General features: G+C 43.3%; 1 protein-coding gene across 3 annotated transcripts in view; it reads left to right on the top strand.

The window, feature by feature from the left end:
- Window positions 1-19,875, top strand: part of tacc2 (transforming, acidic coiled-coil containing protein 2) — a 45,985-nt gene that overhangs the window by 21,386 nt on the left and 4,724 nt on the right. For 2 of the 3 annotated variants that reach the window (XM_040139201.1, XM_040139200.1), the window contains 10 exons: window positions 10,674-10,792; window positions 11,390-12,812; window positions 13,025-13,060; window positions 14,686-14,743; window positions 14,857-15,064; window positions 15,503-15,546; window positions 15,713-15,822; window positions 16,174-16,327; window positions 16,735-16,881; window positions 17,221-17,313. In XM_040139201.1, the coding sequence (XP_039995135.1) occupies window positions 10,674-10,792; window positions 11,390-12,812; window positions 13,025-13,060; window positions 14,686-14,743; window positions 14,857-15,064; window positions 15,503-15,546; window positions 15,713-15,822; window positions 16,174-16,327; window positions 16,735-16,881; window positions 17,221-17,313 (2,392 nt within the window). The remainder of the gene's footprint in view (window positions 1-10,673; window positions 10,793-11,389; window positions 12,813-13,024; window positions 13,061-14,685; window positions 14,744-14,856; window positions 15,065-15,502; window positions 15,547-15,712; window positions 15,823-16,173; window positions 16,328-16,734; window positions 16,882-17,220; window positions 17,314-19,875) is intronic. The other variant, XM_040139199.1, reaches the window with a different exon arrangement.

Genomic DNA, 19,875 nt, shown 5'->3' with positions numbered 1-19,875 from the left:
ATAAAGACCGGAAACATGGGGAAACAGCTAGCCTGGCTCTGTCCAAAGGAAATAAAACTTTTCTTTAATGTTGAATTATTCCTAATGAGGATTTGTGAAATGTAATTCTAACAATACATGACATACAGCATTATTACCACAGCACCACAGCAACTGTCAGCGACCCTTCCTATTACCCCACTCACAAAATTACAGATTAGCGTTGCTGTGTACATCTACCACAGTAACTCAAAGGAAACAGGACTTGCTAATGTATGAACTTAGTGGTTATGGAAACTCTAATGTATACTGTATAATTGTGGCTTGTTAATGGTGGATATTGCAAAAGCATAAGGCTCAATTTTTTATGTGGATCTTTTACGGGATAAAGTAGAGCACTTGCATCTTTTCACAATTAGCACAATCTGCCCTATCATAACCACTTTATGGCTGCTTGTGCAGTACTCTCCGGATGGCACAAAACTGCTGTTTCATCCCAAAACACAATGATTTCCATTCAAACCACTGATGCTGATTACATTGAAATGTTCCTCATTATTTTGCTATCTGCACAGTTTACCCCCGTATAATACTAAACATTCATTTGCAGTACTCCCTGGCTTCGCAGTTAATTTCACAGACTTTCTTTTATAGGAGGGAATGACTCAGCCACTTTCACAGGGCAGTGTTATGTACAACCAGCAGAGGGTGTCTTTCCCCTTCGCAGAGTCCAGTGTTCACCCTACTGCCAGTCTGTGTCTGCACTCTGCTGTCTGAGTGCTGCAGTCACCTGGTGCATACATGAATGAACACAGGGAGACACACGCCAGCTCTCATGCATCTCACTATACATCGGCGTTGACCTGGGAAAGACTCTGTATTGATTTCTAGGTAAATTTATACATATTTGCTCGTGACTTCGTATGTTTTGGCTTTATAACCGCCTTCCTTGCAGAGAGAAGACCAGAATTTTGAGAGGGCTTGGCAAGCATAGTGTTATATTATTTATGATATCTGAGAGGACTGTTAGACGGCAGTGGAGAGGAGTACCAACACAGTAACATGGACTGATTATTCTGATTGGATGTCACAGATTGTCCTCTTTGCCTGCAGACACACAGAGGCGCGACCTTGCCCACATATGTGCAGGTAAAAACTATGCTTGTAATAAAGTACATTAGTTTGAGTATGAAGGTCAAAGAGCAGAAAACACTAATCTTTACTGATTACAAAGTGATGAACTATCAGTCCCCGTTGAGGCTAAACAACTCCCTTGAAGCTGCTAGACATTTATTATCTCGCTCAAATGCACTTCAGGTGGTCAAAGGCTTACCCCAGCACAAGGCCTTGAACATTCCCCCTCAACTGAAAACTGGCGTCCTTCAGCATGTGCTAATCACAGAGTTAGTCATTCAAAATCAAACATCTTTTATGTGCTTTTTCCTGAATGATTCATTCAGAGTTGCATGAGTAATAATTAAATCCTGCTGTGGACAAAAAAAAAAAAAAATAAGGCTGCTTTCCTTTTTTGAATAAATAATTGTTCAAAATAATTAATCCATCAGGGACTCCCACACATTGCGAAGAAAATCCCTGACAGCTAAGAAGTGAAGAGCGTCCTGGCTCTTGTGTTTTTCTGGATTCCCATAAAAACTGCCAAACCAATCAGCTCCTCCGCTGTCTACTTAATTTGCGATTATGCTAAGCGCACTCTCCTCTTCTATTTGAGACTGTAGAGGGAGCCAGATCTAAAGCATTACAAACTACAATATTTCAACAGCTAAGCCTTCTCATTTATCTGTATTTGTGACATTATGTGACGTTTCACTGGATCTTTATTTTTGAGGTGTCCCATTGAAGGGCCCTGATTACTCCACTGATTGCTTTTGTCATTTTCTTCGATGATACAGAGAGAAGGATTGCCCCTGAATCTCAGTATATGTTGTGAGAAGATAAATTGTAAATGCAGATTAAATCTGAGAGTAGATGTTTTTTAGACCCTGCTTCAGGAAATCGGTCCCATGTGTGATTGTTTATGGGAGCAATGCAGCTTTTTCTTGGCAGATGAAAAACAAAGCTCCAGGCCCTTAACCTCTCTGATCAGCAGCTGTTCAGCAAGATGATCCGAGGGGAAAATCGGCAATAAGTACAGATATTTAAAACCAGGATTCCCCAAACCGTGTCTTTGAACTGCTTACCACGTGCGCAGCTGCTTCACTGTGCATTCTGCTTATTGAGTATTTGAGCCTTTCTACACATAGCAACAATGATCTTTCTTACATTTTTTTAGTTAGTGGCCCAAGTGTGGTCAGTGATGTGGTAACAGCAGTTTCATGTTTTACAGCAAAGCCTGTTTTCCAATCCATAACATTGTATTAACTCACAGAAATAGAACTTTTTCAGTTTAGCTTCAGAACTTTTCAGCATCTATTGTATGTTATTAGCTGTTGAGCTCATCAGAAACTCTTATCTTTATACTGTCATTGTGATAGTGTACTCTTATTTTTTTATTTTGTAATAACCCACTAATCAGCACCTATTTGAACAGCTTTGATGAATCTGTGTCTTCTTAAGTCATATTAACTCTGACTAAACTGTATGTTTTAGATTTGTTTAGCATAACTAAAACACTTTTCACAGGCACAAAGAGGTTATATGTTGTCTACTGCCATCTTCTTAAGTCTTGCAGACTAGATGTATTGCATATGGGTTGCGGTGACCCTGATTCTTCTTGAGTGCCGTTATGAATCTTTTAGAAATAACTGTCACAGCCATATCTTCCAGTGCCTGAGTTTGCTGAATTTTTTATTTCTTCATAATTTTCACTCTAGAGTAGAGATGGCAGTGTAAGGGTAGGCTCTTAAAGCAGCAACAAAGAGAGGATGTTGATGTTGGTCATTCAATAAAACAGGAACTTGTACTTCACACATACTGAACATGCTCTGTTGCCCTAGATACATCTTTGGACGTGTCTGGATGGAAATAGCAATCAATATTTTTGCTTTAGCAGGGGTCCATGCCTGGAGTTGTGGGTAGGCAGCATTTCTACTTGTCCCCCTCGGGTTGTGAAACATTGACCGACGGGCCCATCCGAGACTAGAATCACATGAACATCAGTTAATGGACTTCATGTTTACATGCAAACACTCCTCCTTTTTAAATGTGGTGTTAGGTTGCACGTGGACACTGGCTTTTGTGTTTTACATTGTGCAGTGGAACTATGTTTCACTCTGTCTTTTTGGCCATTTTAGGCGGAGTTGCGACACCTGAACCCTGTATGAAGCCAGTTTGTGCCGCTGCAAGTGCTTCAGGCTGGAGTCTCTATTGTAGTGAGCCTTCTTTTCCTCACTTTCCCATGATTGTACAATAGATTTATTCTTCTCATATTTCCAGCAAGTCGCTTTCCCATTACTCCTTGACAATCAATGGGGAATGTGTAGAACCTGTTCCTGCTCTTATTTCAGTCCCACAGGACACATTCTCTGCATATGTCAAACACAAATGACTAAAAAAAAAAAAAAAGTGAAATTGGAAGACACAGCTCGACAGATATCACTATTGCTCTTCCGGTCTTTGATGCAGTTTAAGGTTCGGTGAGAGTGCCAGTCCAGCCTGCTGCCCAGGTCTTCGACACAGACACACTTTTCACTTACAAATGTAGATGCTCATATGTCAGGAAGAACACGTCCCTGCGTCTTTGTCTCTGAGTTTGATAATGGGTTGTAAAGGTTTCTTTGCCATCTTATTGGATGCAGAAAAAAATCTTTCAGTAATGTAATATAATATTTTAAAAGTGTGATTTTTGTCTCTTTTTTCGGTCTTGTAACATCAGTTTTGTTAATGTGTGCTGGCACAGAATGGCTCGAATGAAAGTGAATGTAATAGGGTCCGAGTTGAATAATATACATACGTACTAGTTTCTCAGAGTCTATTGTTTACCTCAGGCAAAACTCTGGTTGGCCACGCTGAGTGCTGGAAGCTTCTATTGTGGGAAAAGAAGGCAAAAAAATGACATTTTCACAATGCAACACACAGAGTAAGAAAGGGGGATCCTGGCAGGACAAAAGCAAAGTGGAGAGGTACGGTTACTGTGGGAGGGAGGAAGAAGAGGATTGACCGAGTGAAAGAGAAAGCGCTCGTGGTGTTTGGGGGTCTGCTATTGTTTGGCTCCCCTGCATAGTCGCGGTAGCAGCCGAGGAAAAAGCTGCTTGTCTTTTTAAAGGCACAGGAGGCTGGTGTCAGGGAGAGAGTGGAAGAGAGAGGGGGGAGGAGGCAGTGAGAACAGCAACACAGCTCAGCGATATCAGCAACCAAACAGAGAGGAGGCACCTCAGACACCCATGCAAGACAACAAGAAAGCAGGATTCATATTTCACTCCCATTTGTTGGGGATTATTCTCTTCTTGACATTTTTCTCTTGGAGATTTTATTCCTCCTGGTGTTGCATCATTTTACCACCAGATGAGACGCAGGAATATTCATAGTCTGTAGAGGACCGGAGGATCGGGGATGCTGTGCATAAACTGAGGAGCCCTTAATCATCCACAGCTTTGCTCCTGATGCAAGGAGGGCTCGCTCATCCTCTGCACTGCAGCGCAGTAAGCTCAGCCGGCGCACACCTCCTCTGACACCGGCTGCCTCCTCTGCAAGGATCAGAGCGAGGGAGCTTTTTGGGGGGAGCCGGTGGATGTGGAGGGTGGCTAGAGAGCAGGAGCAGGAAGGGGGGGCAGGGGGGTCAGAGCTAGCTGAGGATGGGAGCCAACGAGTCCATGGAGCAAGGACAGACCCCTTGTCCCTCTCAAGAGCACATGTGAGTTTGAGTTAACCTGCATTCCTGCTCAGTGTTCTGTCTGGAAATGTTCAGGGGTTTGATTGAGCAAATTAAGCAGCAGAAGAAAATAACTTTATTGAAAGCTGCAGGTCTGGAAACAACTCCAGCTGCTTCTGCTTCACTGTTGTATGTAGTCTTTTATTTATTCATGGCTTTAAATTGGTCTCCCATGCAACATAAATGTTGATAGTGGGTGCAGGGTGATTACAAGGTTTATTATGCAGAATGTAGTCACCTGTGAGTAATATTATGGGTATGCTTGCCATTTGTGATGTCAGTTACTGTTGCCAAATGAATCCTTGCAAACATCTCTGTGAGACATGGTGTTCTGGTACCTCTCTCTGTTTTTAATGCATTTTTGCTTTCTCTTATTCCATCTTTCTGCATACTGTCATAAAAACCTTTCACACTATAAAATCCAATGCGACCAACTGAGCACGTCATCATTGTTGTTTGGTTTTGCAAACAACAATGATGACGTGTATGAATGTGCGTCAGTGTGCCTTCGACTACAGTACTATACGCATGGATGAAACATAATAATGCTACAGGGGAGCCTGTGGGAACCAGAATAAGGCAATGAGTACAGTGGATGCCGCTGGGACGCTGGTGGGGTGATGTTTTGCTTTGTGGGAAGGAGGACGTGACTGCCGCGCTGGGAGCAGGAGCTGGTGACGGTGCTCAAATAGAACATGCAGTGTGGGGGTGGAAGAAGATAATTTAGGAATATTAGTGGATGAGAGAGACAGAGAGTTAGAGTTAGAGAGGGAAAGAGAAGGAGCAAGAGTGCTCCACTTTGCTGTGTTTTATTTATATCTCAGACACACTACTGCACAGGGGAAGAAGGACCTGTGGAGAAACAGGAGAGGGAGAAGGGAAATGGAATGAATGTGTGTGTTTGTGTTTGTGCCGTGTGTAATGCAGAAATGAATTATTTATAGCATAACACAGTCATTTTCATCTCAAAGCTCCACTAAAGTCAGATCTCAGAGGACTGAATACTTACAAAAATGCCAGCAAAGTACGTGTCCTTATTGCAGGAAGGTTCAGGTAGAAGCTGTTTGTCTACAGGTGTGCAGGACAGAGGCACCATGCTCACTATCCCAACCATTACTAATAAGGCTTTTAATGAGTTCACCCCCTCAGTTGTGTAACACTGTCAAAAGTACTTACAGTACATGAAGCATTAACATATCAAAGCACTGTAGGGCTCTGATCTAGAAGTGTTAAGTGTGAGGACCAAAATTCAGTTTACTTTTTATTTCTTTCATTTTTATTTCATTATGAAACCTAAAATGTGGCCGGTTTGTGTTGTTGTCTGTATTCATGGGGGATGGGGATACTCCCATGTCTTTAATGATTTTAATGAACCTAACATCTGATCTCATCATCAAAATGGAGAGAAATGTTAACTCCCTCTGCTCTTGTGCTCCAAATCACAGACCTGGCCTGTTGTTGTTTAATGTGCCATCTGCTTAAAGTCAGAGTCTCAGATTAGGCTAGATGAGGTATTACACGTAGAGATTATCTTAGTCTGACACTCTTTTGTCTGTGGCGGTGGCTTCTTTGTTTTGGAGTTGGACTGAGTGGATTTCCCGGACAAAGGGGATACCGGACTACAGAGGGGAGGTTTCTTGCTGATTGAAGTTGGCATCAGTCTGGATGGAGATGAGAGACAGATACTGCAAGACACCTGCTCTAAAAAACAGTTTTTTTTTTTTTTCAAGGTTCTGTTTTCATGACCTGCAGAGAGTGCAGAGTGATTGTCCATAAGATTTCATTCCCCGGAGAGGCTCTTGTAAAATCATAGTAGGTTGTTGTGGTGCTTCAGAGGGTGTACAGTGGCTATGATGTAATACTTTATATCTAGACACTCATTCATCAGGGGGATAAAAGCACAGGAGCTCCCTCTGTTGGTCTCTTCATCTCTAGTTTATAGGAGACCATAGACTGTATACAGTGTAATGAAGAACAGACACACAGTATAACTCTCTCCCTTCTTTTCACAATACAGAACAAATCAGACATTTCTTAATGTAAAGCGTGTGACGAAATCTATCCCCGACTAAGCTGCTCTTTCCCTTTTTATCTGACAGGCGGTAGATTCTTTAATGCCTAAAATTTCTAACAGCAGATCACACATCAACCTGATACTGAAAGCTCCAAAGCAACTGAGAGGGAAGTGATTGCTGAATGAGGAGAAGATAAAAAAAAAAAGATGATGAAGAATTTTAGAGGTAGAGCAGGAGGTGTGGGAAAGCAAGGGATCTAAAGGTAAAGGAAGAGTGGAATGGAAAGCGGTAGATGACATTCGGTGTCCAGACAGAGACGGGTGTTTAAATGTGTTTGGCAGCCAAGAGACGATGGAAGGCGCGTGCGGCAGCTAATCCACTGAGGTTAAACACACAGCTGTTTTGAGACCAGCAGCCAGCCGCCATTCATCCATCCTTACTTCATCTATTTCCATCAGCTCTCATCTAATCACAGTTGCCTGCCAATCACTCTTCAGTGTTGTCATCAAATTTAGCATTTTTTGCAAAGACTAGATCTTCATTTGCAATGCCAACATCTTAAAATATCTTGTTTTTTGGAAGAATGTGTGTGTGTGTATATTTTTGGATATATATATATATATATATATATATATCTAAATATATATAGGACAGACAGGTGGTGTAGGGTTTATGTATTAGTGTAGCCCAGTTTCCCCCTCTTCCCTGGGGCTGGCGATGGCTCTCCCTCCAGCACTGTGAAAGCTGTTTAGACAGACTGAGTTGGATTTGTCTTTGAAAGCAGAGACACGTCTGACTGTCTGAAATAAAGCGTCTCCCTGCCTCACGCTGCAGAGTTTCTGTCTCCAGGCAGTCATCTCAGCCTGTGAGAGGCTGCTATTAACTGCTGCTCTCTTTTGTTTCTATTCGCCCCCTATACCCTGACTGCTCACCCACATGCTGCTTTTCCTCTTTCTATGTTTTATCTACCGCTGGATAAACATAAGAGCGGCTGAAGATGGGACAATACTCCATTAAGTGTATGATTTCATCTCTGTTAACCGTTTGGAAGCTGTTTGCTTTATTTCCAAACCACTGGCATGTAGCATCACTGAATAAAGATGACTGATTTTGGGAGGATTAGAAGTGTGGAACAAACACAAAAATGATGCTGTTTTTCTTTATTTTTATTTCAACAAGCTCTGGAGATTTGAGCAGAATGATGCTGATGCAGCAGCTGCTCGATTCATGGATGTGCCATGTTCCTTTATTTGTCTTCTATATCATTTAATACACATCACAGTTCCCCGTTGGTTAGGCAAGCCTCGGTTGTGTGTGTGCGTTGGACTTGTGCTCCACCATAGCGGAGCATATGGCGGGGACAACCTCCAGTTACCATAGCAACACAGTGTTTGCAGTTGCATGAAAAATCTCCGTGTAAGGACATAAAGTGGGCACTGATATTAGCCCTAATTACTTTATTGTTTCACTGTTTTCAGTTTTATTTCCATCCGTTCTCAAAGAAGCTGCTAATTTGTTTGCTTGACTTCATAAATATTTATAAACAGCTAAATCATTTTTCACAGATGAATTTGTTGAGTAGTTTTATTCCATATTTTTAACTTGGTGTGGTGGATGCTTATTTGGTCTTTGCATATTACACGCTGTATGTAGGTCCTGTCCTAGGAGTAGTCTGTGTCACTGCCACTTACCATTTGACAGTGTGATCCTGGTTCCCAGTGAGTGATCCAGATGGATCTCCAGGCAGACCAGTCTTATCCTGCTGGGACACCCTGGGCCCTCACAGAGATTACAGCTCTGGCTCATTCCTTAGCCATGTGCTGTCTTGTCTCGCATCACACCAGCCTGAGAAAAATGGGGTTGTTTTTAAGGCTTTTTAACTGAGCCAGTATCAGACTTAATATATAAAAATGTAATAAATGGGTACCACTTGTTATTTTATACCCTATCAGAACACATTGCTGTGCAAGTAGACTATGTTACTCCTTTCATATTGTTGTCTTAGAAGAACCAATAGCGCTGCTGTGATATGACCCCAGGGATAGTGGACATATTGACCATGACAGCAATTTTTGTTGCATTGGCCATATTGGCTGTATTGATGGCTAGATGCTGTTTCAGGCCCCCCATGTCTGTCATGGTACAGGCTTTTATTTGAACCATTTTTGTGTCTGTCACAAAGGAGCCCCACAAGATGCTGAAAAGCCTCAGCAATGCTTTGAGGTGAATCCCTATGGATTAACTAGATCAATATAGTGTATAGACATGGAGTTGTCGTTTAACTGCGGGGGTCCACAATAATGGCAGCATTTCCTCTGGGCATTCATGATACTGTGTATGTGTTGGACAAGCCACCTCCAACACAATCCTTTGCATTGACCAAGATGTGTGTCTATTTTCTTATGTAATTCAGGCATAAAAGGACAATATGATTAAGCTAAAGAGACAGTAAATATGTATCAGATGCAGTGGTGGTATATGTAATGAGCAAGCTTTATCAGGACAGGTTTGGCTGCTGGGCAGTAGACTACCTTTTCCTCTGTGTGAATACAGCAAAGTGGTTCAAAAGCAAGCGAGGGAGAGAGAGAGGTGGGGGGTAGAGAGAGAGAGAGTAAGGCTGGGAGAGAGAGAGAGTGAGCCAGAGAGAGAGAGCCAGAATATACAGTATGCAGACGGTGGGCTTCTGCAGCCAGTCTCATTTAGATTGGGAGACATCATTTCCTACTGGGGAGGAGTGGAGACTTACTGATATGGATGCAGATGACAAAGACGAGCAGTGGGAAAGGACTGTAGATTGGAAACAAAGAGAGCTGGATATTAGACTGTAGAGAAAGGCAGAGAGAAGGCAGAGGAAAGGTTAGATCCCGTGGTCTTAGTCATCATCTGGGGAAGAGGCGGTGAGCGTCCACCTGTCTGTCAGGCAGTAGCATTCTGGTGGTGTAGCCTGCCGGCAGCCATGGCAGTGAGTGCGTGGCAGGCTCTGTCTCCACTGCAGTGGGCTCGCTGGGGCTGGGACACACTGCTGGGAGGGGCAGGAGACGGGGACAGCCCAGGCTCGGATCCGGCTCTGGGGCTCCTCCGGCGTCTCTCCTGGGGCTCACGTCATGATAGCATGATCAAAGCTGCCGGGGACCCGGTCAGACAGAGGTGAGACGGGACGGGAGGCTGGGCCACACACCGTCATATAATACACCAATCAATGGAGCATTGAGCGTGGTAGTCAGGGTGTGTGTTGAGCTTTGCTACAATACAGCATGTGTATGTGTGTGTGGTTTGAGGAATACCAATCAATATTGTCAATGTATAACATTGTGATTTTTATTTTTAGCCTGTTGTCATTTCTACATTTGTGACTTCATGTTTTCCTCAACCAACCCCTGTCTATTTCACAGCCTTGACATCTTTGGATCTCAAGGTGTTTTCCTGTGTGTTAGTGTGGTTGTTGGATGTGTGTGGAGGTGGGGGGATTCTCTGTCTCAGATGTGCTGTTATCTGTCACCTCGCTGCAGAGCCATTAAAGTCCACTAGAAATGAAAAAGAGAAACGCACTCACACTACAAGAGGTAGATCTTGCTGCCATTCCTACTTCATGTTCTGTAAATACATAGCATAATATTGAATTTTTATGATAACATATTAACACAATAGATTGCCTCAGCAAATTATATTTGACCTGCTTACTTGGGAAATAAATGTGTGGTTTGTGATATGACGTGGAGAGAAGTTAGTTCAGCTCCATGTGACGTCACTATAAATGGTGCGGATTCAGTCGCTGGAATCATTACAGTTCAAGTGATACCAGTCTGGTTCAAAGCTGCCTTGACTTAGTGTGTCCTTATCTTTTGTTGTAGGAGCTCAGACTCTGATGGAGCATTTGAGACCCCTGAATCCACAACCCCAGTGAAGGCTGTTTCTCCAACAGATCCCCAGGCCCAGCAACTGACGTCTGATGACAAAGGTACAGTAAGAAGTGGGTATTCTATGATGTGTGCCTAGCTCAGTATAATCTTCTGTTACACTACTGTAAGCTGATCAATAAGGAAGAAAAAAAGAACAGGTAAAGCAAAGTCTTGTTGCACCATCTAGTGGGATTAGGTAGTATTTCACATCTGGTTTAGTTTGCTGAGACAAGCATCTCCATTGCACAAAAGGCTTTGGGGATATCCAAGAGAGGCCTACCAATCAAGTTCACTCTCCCTCTAATGTGTGTTTTTTTTTCTTTTCAGTTTGGTGTGTGTGTGTGTGTGTGTGTGTGTGTGTGTGTGTGTGTGTGTGTGTGTGTGTGTGTGTGTGTGTTTTTAAGTTTATCTCACAACTTTCTGTGTAGCTGAGATATTCACTGAATTATTTACAGTGCATTCATCTCTATAATTGGATCTGTCTAAAGCCAGCTGCAGCTTTTATCTACATGCAGGCTTTCTTGTTCACACCTAAACCCTCCCAAACAACAGCTAAAACTTATTATCAACCCAATTTCATTTCAAATGTTATATTTTGCTTTGATTTTGCATTTCTAACATCTGGATAAAACCTCTTTACATGTCACATGTATCTCCATCTTTTGCAGTAGCAGACTCCTCTGTCAGTGATCCTGCTTCAGAATTGACTTCAGGTGACCCACCCTGCCGTTCTCCGTCCACTGCTTTTGATGAAAACAAACCCATTGCAGCCAGCGGCACATACAACATAGACCTTTTTCCTGCAGATTCAGCAAGTCACACACTGACTCGTTCCCTCAGCCTCCAGGGAGGAGAACTAGACAGCTCTGGTTTGTTGGACGTATCCGCAACAGGAGGTTTCCGACCACATTCTGAATCCTTCAGCGTAGGCACTGAGAGTGCCCCAGGCACACTCCACAGGCCCAAGAAAGTCCGTTCTGGGTCTTTGAAGAAGAAGCCTCTTCTCAGACAAAACTCCAACCCAGAGAGTCCAAGACCAGCTTCATCCAGCAGTACCCCAGAGATCAAGAAGCGGGCAAAGCCTCGAACTGCCAGCCCTCTCCAGGCTCAGGAGGAAGCTGAAGGAGGATCTGCAACCCCTAGCCCTGGAGGAACCCTCCGAAGGACCAGGAAGAGCTGTGTTGAAACTCCACCTCCTCTCCCAGAGGAGACGAATCATACCAGCCAAGAGGAAAGCCTTGTCGTCTCTTTCTTACCCTTGTGCCACGAGGAGACACCTCTCCGTGGCAGTGATACAGGTGAAGACGAACCCCCCATCCCCCCTAGTGGCTCCTACAAATGGGATCCAGATAATTTTGAGAACATTGACCCGTTCAAGACTGGAGGTAGTAAACTTGCCAACTCCCCGGTTCTGGGTCGTAAGGGTACGGTGTGCGCCCCCATTGCTACCTCTGCAGAGAGTCCCCCTGTCCCTGCTGTGGAACCACGTCACCCCAGTCCTCCAGCTCCTCTTGACGAGCCAATCACCGAGCCTGAAGAGCAACCCATCATCTCCAAGCGTCAATCAGTAAGGCTGGAGTTTGACTACTCTGAGGAGAGCAGCGAGGCATCACACCAGGCCTCTCCCCCACCCAAGAAAGTGGGCAAGAAGCTCGGTGCCAAGATGCCTCTGAGGAAACCAAAGCTGGGGCTGAAGAAGCCCCCTGCAACGCAGACGGAGCAGCTGGACAACGACCCTCCAGCAACCCACAATGGTAACGAGGATGAAATCCCTGTCCCTAAAGCATCCTACAACTTTGATACTGACAAATGGGATGATCCGAATTTCAATCCATTTAATTCCAAGAAAGGAATCACAAACTCCCCTAAACTGTCCAGGCCGTCTTATAGCTTTGACCCCAATAACTTTGATGACACCATAGACCCTTTCAAATCCTCCAATAAGATGGCCATCTCCCCTCCTAAGGCCTCTGCATCATTTGAACTGTCATCCAATGACTATGACAATGAAAATGACAATGACAACATAGGGGAACTGGAGGACCAAAATCAGAACAAACCTGCCAAGAAGAAGAAAACTCCTATCAAATCGTAAGTTCCCATAGTATTACCAAAGCACCATACTTTTATGGGAAAGTCCAAAATCACGTATAGAACATTGTGTTCATGTGTAGGAATGTCTTAATCTCTGTCAGTGTGATTTTTCAGGTTAGTCTGTGTGTTTGTGGTCCACTTGTCTACTATGCCTGTGTCCTCTGTCTGTCTCTCTGTCACCTGTGTCTGTGTATTCTCATATGTCACAGGAAGACCAGGGGTGTGTCCTCTCTATGTTGTCTGTTGTAAGTACAGGGGCAACACAACCATCCACCATTTTTGACCCTTAATTCCATGTGGCTCCTTTTCAGTCAGCATGTTGCCCTGTTGTCCCTCTTCCTAATAACAGAAACATCACAATCCCTGTACCCACTATCAAACAATCCCACTTAAACTTTCTTAATTCTGCCCATTTTGAGTGGAGGACAAAGGTTTTCAGTTTTGTTTTAAATTATGTATAAAGTCCGGTACGATCCCATCTATGAAAGTGCCAATTGAAAAACATTACAATTGTTATAATTGCCAGGTTTATTATCTCAGTAAGTGCTGAAGTGAGTTTAAAATGTTAAAAACAGGCTAGAAATTGTACTTCTACTTTCACTGTGTTCAGCAGCGTAAAAGGTTTGAAACGTTGTACCAATACCAAGAGAGGTCAGTGCAGCAGTGCTCAATGAGGTGCTGTTGAATGACTAAGAAATTATGGTGGCAAATGTAACACATGGAGATGTGTTATTGTGTTTGTTGTGTTGTGCTTCTATCAGCACTTTTTCTAAAACAAGTGTCACAACTCCTATCTTTTTCTATTGAAACTGACAAAATATCTTTCTTTTATAGATATATCTAAATAAAAGAAAGATATTTTGTAACAGATATATATGTATGTATATATATATATATATATGTATGTATATGTATGTATGTATGTGTATCTATATATATATATCTATACATATATAGATAGATATGTGTATATGTGTTTTTAATGACATGCCAGTGTGTAACAAAGGAGGTGCTTGTGCTCCCTCTTATGTTCATTTTTGAAAGAACTAAAACTTTATGATAATGGTTATATTTTTATAGAGATATGAAGGTTTCTGGCCGTTGTATATATTCATCCAAAATGAATTCAACATTGCAACCATGAAACACTGCCTGAAAGTGTTTATTTGTGATAGGGTGGAGAAATGTACAGAATTTAGTAAGCACTGGCTCAGATCTATCAGATATATCTCTATTCACAGGAGAGAACAGGATTACTCATCCTTAAAGTTGTCGTGATTTGCTATCCAAGGTCTTCCCACCTATACAGTCACTGAAAATCCATGCATTATGGGATCTATAAGTTGAAAACTGAAGTAACAAAAGGAAATACCAGCCACTAACAGTTAATCAGCAGTAATGGATTAGGTTTGCATCAGTGTCATAACTAACCTACTACATGACTAAATACATTCCTGTCTAGGAGCTGTCTTATTTGTTAGTATGCGTGAACATTAAACTCTTCATAACATGACGTTGATTTACCACTCCTCACTGTTTAGTTACTAAACAGATTAAACCCTCTTCACAAACATTTCACTGTTTGGTCATTTCAGCCACACATAGATTACAGTAAGTAGAACTGTTTAGGTAGTGCATATTAGGTAATGTTGCTCTAAGCAAATTATGCTGCCATTGTATGCAAAAGCATTAATGTTATTTACAGAGCCAGTGTCACACTTTAGCATTTGTGTCTAGTCACATGTTGGAGATATATGGCATATTCAGTATACTTGGAGTTAGCCAGTGAAAGTGGGATCTAATAAAGAGTTGTGCACTGAAGACTGAGTGACTCTGGATCTTGATGATTGATCATTTTTCTTTTTCTCAGTAATACTTTCAGAGTGAAGAGATCGCCAAAGAAGTCACCATTGTCAGACCCATGCCAGGTGTGTAACTAATGCTCCACATTTGTATTTTCCCGTTTGACTCTATTGATTTTTTTTCTGTATTTTTCCCTCTTCCCTCTGACCCTGTCACTGCCACCTCTTTTGTGTTGCAGGATCCTGCTTCTGCAGATGAACCTCCCTCACTCCTCCCGCAGGACGACCATGCCACGGACGAGGAGAAGCTGGCCTCCTCCACCAGTCATAAGTGGGCAGCCCTGAATGACATGGATGCAGATTTTAACTCTGACCAACAAGACTTCCCTCAGCCATGCGACCTTACTTCCTTCGTTAATGAGAACAGTCTTCCTCATCAGACTCTAGGTGAGGCATTGCTGTCTGACTCCCTTGGATCCCTTTTTGCTCCTCCAGCCACCTGTGTCTAAACAAATGCTAACACAGATCAAAGCATACCAGAGACAGGAAGTGCTGAAAGGAAATTCAAAGCTTATGTTTGGATTGACCCTCATGTACAGCAATAAGCCACTTTACTCTTTATTCATCTGGCAGCGTTATTGATTTTTCTTGTAGCAGTGAATAAGCCTGCTGGCCCAGTTCTCTACTGCCCTCTGACCCCTAGAATTGCCACCTCTTCCCAGAGGCTGTCTGGCTCAACCCATCTGGGTCAGAGATGAAACAGAGAACAGACAGCCTGCCTCAGCCTCTGATCCCATCAGTCCAGAGCTCAACACTGGCTGAAATCTCTTCCCATTTGTTCCTCTGCATCTAAAACTTTGTTTTGTCTCTCTGTGTCAATGCAAGACTATGAAATTGAGTACATGGAGAAGATTGGCTCCGCCTCACCTGTGAGTATTTGATATAATTCAGAGATTTTGTTTGTTTGTCTAATTTTTACTGCTTTGCTTTCTTCATTTATAGCTGCATGTCTTGTATGTTGTATGTGATTTTGGCCACCAAAAACCAGGTGAAATTAAGATTCAGTCATGTTTTATTCTCGGGTGTGTTTCACAGCCACTGTCTGTGAAGAAGCCGTCTTTGTACCTGAAGCTGGATTCAGTATCTGACAACTTAACCAAGAATACTTGTGCACATGGATCTGAGCCCACCTCCCCCTGCACAGGGTACAAGACACTCTACTACTTCTCTACTGCACCATGTTTTTTTGTAAATATGTGTTCTTACTCTGCAGTATTTCATATGTTGTATGTTCACTGCATAGGAACTTGTACAGGGCAAATTTTCAGTACTTTACCGGTATATCAAGTTTTCTAAGTGTAAACCCCAATGGATTCTGATTGCATAATGCATGCAGCTCAGCTCTTCTAGCAATGTTTTTCATTAACACTCTCATCCATTAAACACAGTATGTTACAGTTCATGTGCCCTTTTCACCCTCTCTCTCTCTCTCTCTCTCTCTCTCTCTCTCTCTCTCTCTTTCTTTCTCTCTCCTTTCTTTCTCTCATTCTGTGCAGGAGTTTTGAGGAGATGGAGGCCCAGATAACAGCAGGTATGAAGACACCAGTGCTGAGCTCTCGGCCTGGTCCTGAGGGCTCTGCTGGGGACAAAGGCAGGAAGAGAGAAAGCGAGTCACTTAGCCGAACACAGAGCACAGAGAGGGATGAACAGGTGAGACAAATCCTTTATAAAGATTCAAACCCAGTAGTCAATTATCACATATGTCATTTCTGTGTCTTGTCACCATCATGTGAAGAGAATATGTCAGTTTTGATTTTATAACATTTACACCATGTCATTGTTTAGTCACAAGGGGGAGACAGAGTGCCACACTACATATGCTTTATTGTACTCCATGACTTGGCCCTCCAATATGAACACCATCAGTCATAATGATTCTCATTAAAGCCATGTCACTGATAAAAAAAATAGCCAGTTCACCACACCAAGTTTCCAGCTTGAACTCAGTGACTCAGGTCCCAATGCTGCCACTCAAACAAACACTCAGCGCTTGCTTTTCCATGCTGACCCCTGCGCTCCTCCCTGCCCTCTGCCTACTCCTCCTGGTGCCCTTGTAGTCCCCTAGCCAGGGCCCCCTGGAGGCCCCTGCTCCCGCCCTGGCCATGCCACTGTTAGACAGGCTGGCTGAGTGTGACGACCCCCTGCAGTACCTGGAGCCTGACCTGGCTGAGACCAACCCCACCGCATTCGCCCAAAAACTACAGGTGTGTTGACAGACCACACATGACCGCTCTTGATAAACCTTGTAGGCCTTGCCTTTGATGGCCCATTTGCTGCCCTGATGTGTGATGGTGTGTGTTTTTGTAGGAATGTTAATCCCGTTGTGTCACCTTATTACATCCTGTGTACTCATTTTCCCACTTTTTTTTTTCCTCCTTACTTTGTGATATAGTTTGATGGTGTGTGAAATGTAGACAGCAGCAAGTGTGTGTGCTCAACTTTCTATATGTTTTCCCTTTGCTCTCTCATCCCTGGGCCGCAACCCTCCTCCCTACACCTGAAATCCATCAATCCCCCCAAACCCCCACATGAGTGCGGCCCAGGAGGAGCTGGTACTTGCTGCCCTGAGGATAGAGGCTCTGCAGGTAGCCAAAAACATCTCTCAGTGTCCCTCCCTCACCACTGTAACCCCCCAGGTACTGCGCTGAGTCAGCCTGCACCTGCTGTACTTGTGTGTGAATATGTGTGAGCGTGTCTGTGCAAGAGCACAGATGCATCTTCAGTGAGCGATTGCGTAGTAGCAGGTGTGTGTAGAGGCATATGCGCGTGACGGATGTGTGTGCATGAGTGTGTCTCAGCCTGCCTACTATCCTCCTCCCTCAACACACCATTCTGAGTGTGACTGTGAACCCATGCCCTTATCAACATGGTGGCTGCACCGCTAAATCCACAGTCCTGCCGCCTTCCGAGTCCCCACATATGAAATCTCTAACATGGCTTAATCCGTCCAGCTCCCATCCCCTACTAGCAGTGAGCACTTCCAGTTTGACTCGTCAGGAACAGAGTGCTGTGCCCTCTTAGTCCCTGCCCTTTATTGTGCATGTTGGGCAATATCCATGTTGCCTGTTCATGAGATGCTTATATTAGCATGAATGTGACTGGGAATGTTTCACCCTTGAATTAATGTCAGCAGCTGAGAAGTTATATGGATATAAGTGGATTAGATGTATTTGTTGATGCTTTGCTATCACCACACAAGATCCCAGTCACATTCTTGTTTTGTGATTTGGTCCTTTTCCCAGACTAACAGCACTAACAAACAGCTGCTTCAGGTAGATGTCAGTGTTCAGTTTGGCTGGTATTTGGCTGGAACTTGGGAATCTGCTGGTTGGACGGCCTGTGTTGAAACAGCACATGCCTAGATATCGGAATACTGAAATTTTATTTTTCCGTTGCTTAATGATCAGTGGTGAATCTGCAGTTTTTGCTCAGTGGAAAAACTCTCAAGAGTTAGAGCAGGGCAGGCACTTCCCAGTCCCCTTTCCTTCCATTTCTCATGCTGTCGTCCCACACATTTTACAGTCTCGACTCAAGAAACCCAGCACTCGGCGGTGGAATATCAATGGTTCGCCCTTATTCAAAGTAAGAGTAACATTATCCATGTGATCTGTCCACGTTTTGATCCGACTACAGTGCAGTCCAAGTATTTGGTCATAATCACATATTTCATTGCGTCTGGCTCAGTTCACAAGCATACTGGATTTGAAATAACTATGAGGTTAAAGTACTGACTTTCATCTTTAAAGGTGACTAAAGGCATTCACATCTAAATTGGTTAAGAGTGTAGGAACGGGCCTTTAATACATAGTACTCCAATTTTTTTTACAGTGTAGCAAATGATAGGGCTACCATTCCTACACATTTTACCCAGTTTTGATATAAATGCCCCATAATTAAAGCTGAAATTCAGCACTTTACCCTCCTAGTGCTGGAGTACAGTGCAAAAATGACTGTCCAAATACCTACAGACTGCACTGTATATTCTAGCTCCTGTAGACCCCAGAAGTCCAAGATACAGAAAGTCTGAGCCCCTTTTCAAGGTCTCCCTTCATTTGCCGTCTGGTGTCTTCATTAAATAGCTTTTCCTCAAGTCTGTGTGATTTTTGTCCATAGTTCTCCTGAAAGCGACGTTAAAATGTTTGCAGTTTACTAGACATGTGATCCAGGATGATCTGGAGGGTAAGCCCATTCAGTACCTGGCTAAAAGCAAAAGAGGTCCATGGTTACCTGAACTTGACCAGTCTTTACCTTCAGTGGAATGATGGTATTACTGCTCCAGCCAGACCAAACACTTCACTCTCGTTTCCACGTATTAGTGGATCTCAGTCTTTTTGTCCCCCGTGAGCCCCCACCATTTCATCAAATCCTCCAGTAATCCAGCTCTCCCAAGGATCACTAAATCCCTTTCAGAACAGAGTTTGAGGGGACCAGAAATGGCAGTAGAACAAACACTGTTTTTGCATTTCGGCATAATGTTTTGTGTGAGGAGTTGTTGTTAGTAGAGTACTGTCATAAATTGCAATGGTCACATGAACATATGAGTAAATACTTTGGTTTGTAGTGTCTCACAGTCCACTTCAACACTCTATCTAAAGTCAAAGTCTTTCTAATGATAAATCCTATGAATTTTCTGGTTCACCTAACACCATTGTTAGGTGAACCAGTTCACCTAACACCATAGTCTTTGTAATTGTAAAAAAAACTTGGCAATAATTCTAGCAGTAACAGGTAAGACCAGCTCAGTATGGTGCTGTTTGCTTTAAAATGAGACTAACATCTATTTCCCATGCTGCCAAGTTCGCTACCCCATCCTCCCCGTATATGATGCAGTCCTTGCTGTATCAACTGCTGCCCTCCTTCTCCTGTGCCTTGCCTGGACCCAATCACATTCAAGCTACTGCAATTAGCAGGTGATCATAACCGCTCAGCTGGGGGCAGCATCAGCCAATCACTTGGCTAATACTGTGGCTATGAAGACTGTTCATCCAATCATGTGGCAGCTGGCCAAGTCTTCAGGACCATCACTACCCTGCCTCATTTACATATTGATTTTGCTGTGTGGTACATTTTGATATAGTTAGATGCTGCCTTGCGGTTTGGTTCAGGAATCCTGTTGAGAATGTGCGTGCGGGCCGAGGTGAGGGTGTCCCATCTGTAGCTCAGTCTGGTTTGTAACTGGTTATGTTTCCTTTCCTCTC

The sequence above is a fragment of the Xiphias gladius genome, chromosome 11 (genome assembly GCF_016859285.1).
Source record: "Xiphias gladius isolate SHS-SW01 ecotype Sanya breed wild chromosome 11, ASM1685928v1, whole genome shotgun sequence".
Lineage (NCBI taxonomy): Eukaryota > Metazoa > Chordata > Actinopteri > Istiophoriformes > Xiphiidae > Xiphias > Xiphias gladius.
The sequence above is the reverse complement of the archived record's forward strand: the minus strand, read 5'-3'. Positions and strand labels throughout refer to the sequence as shown.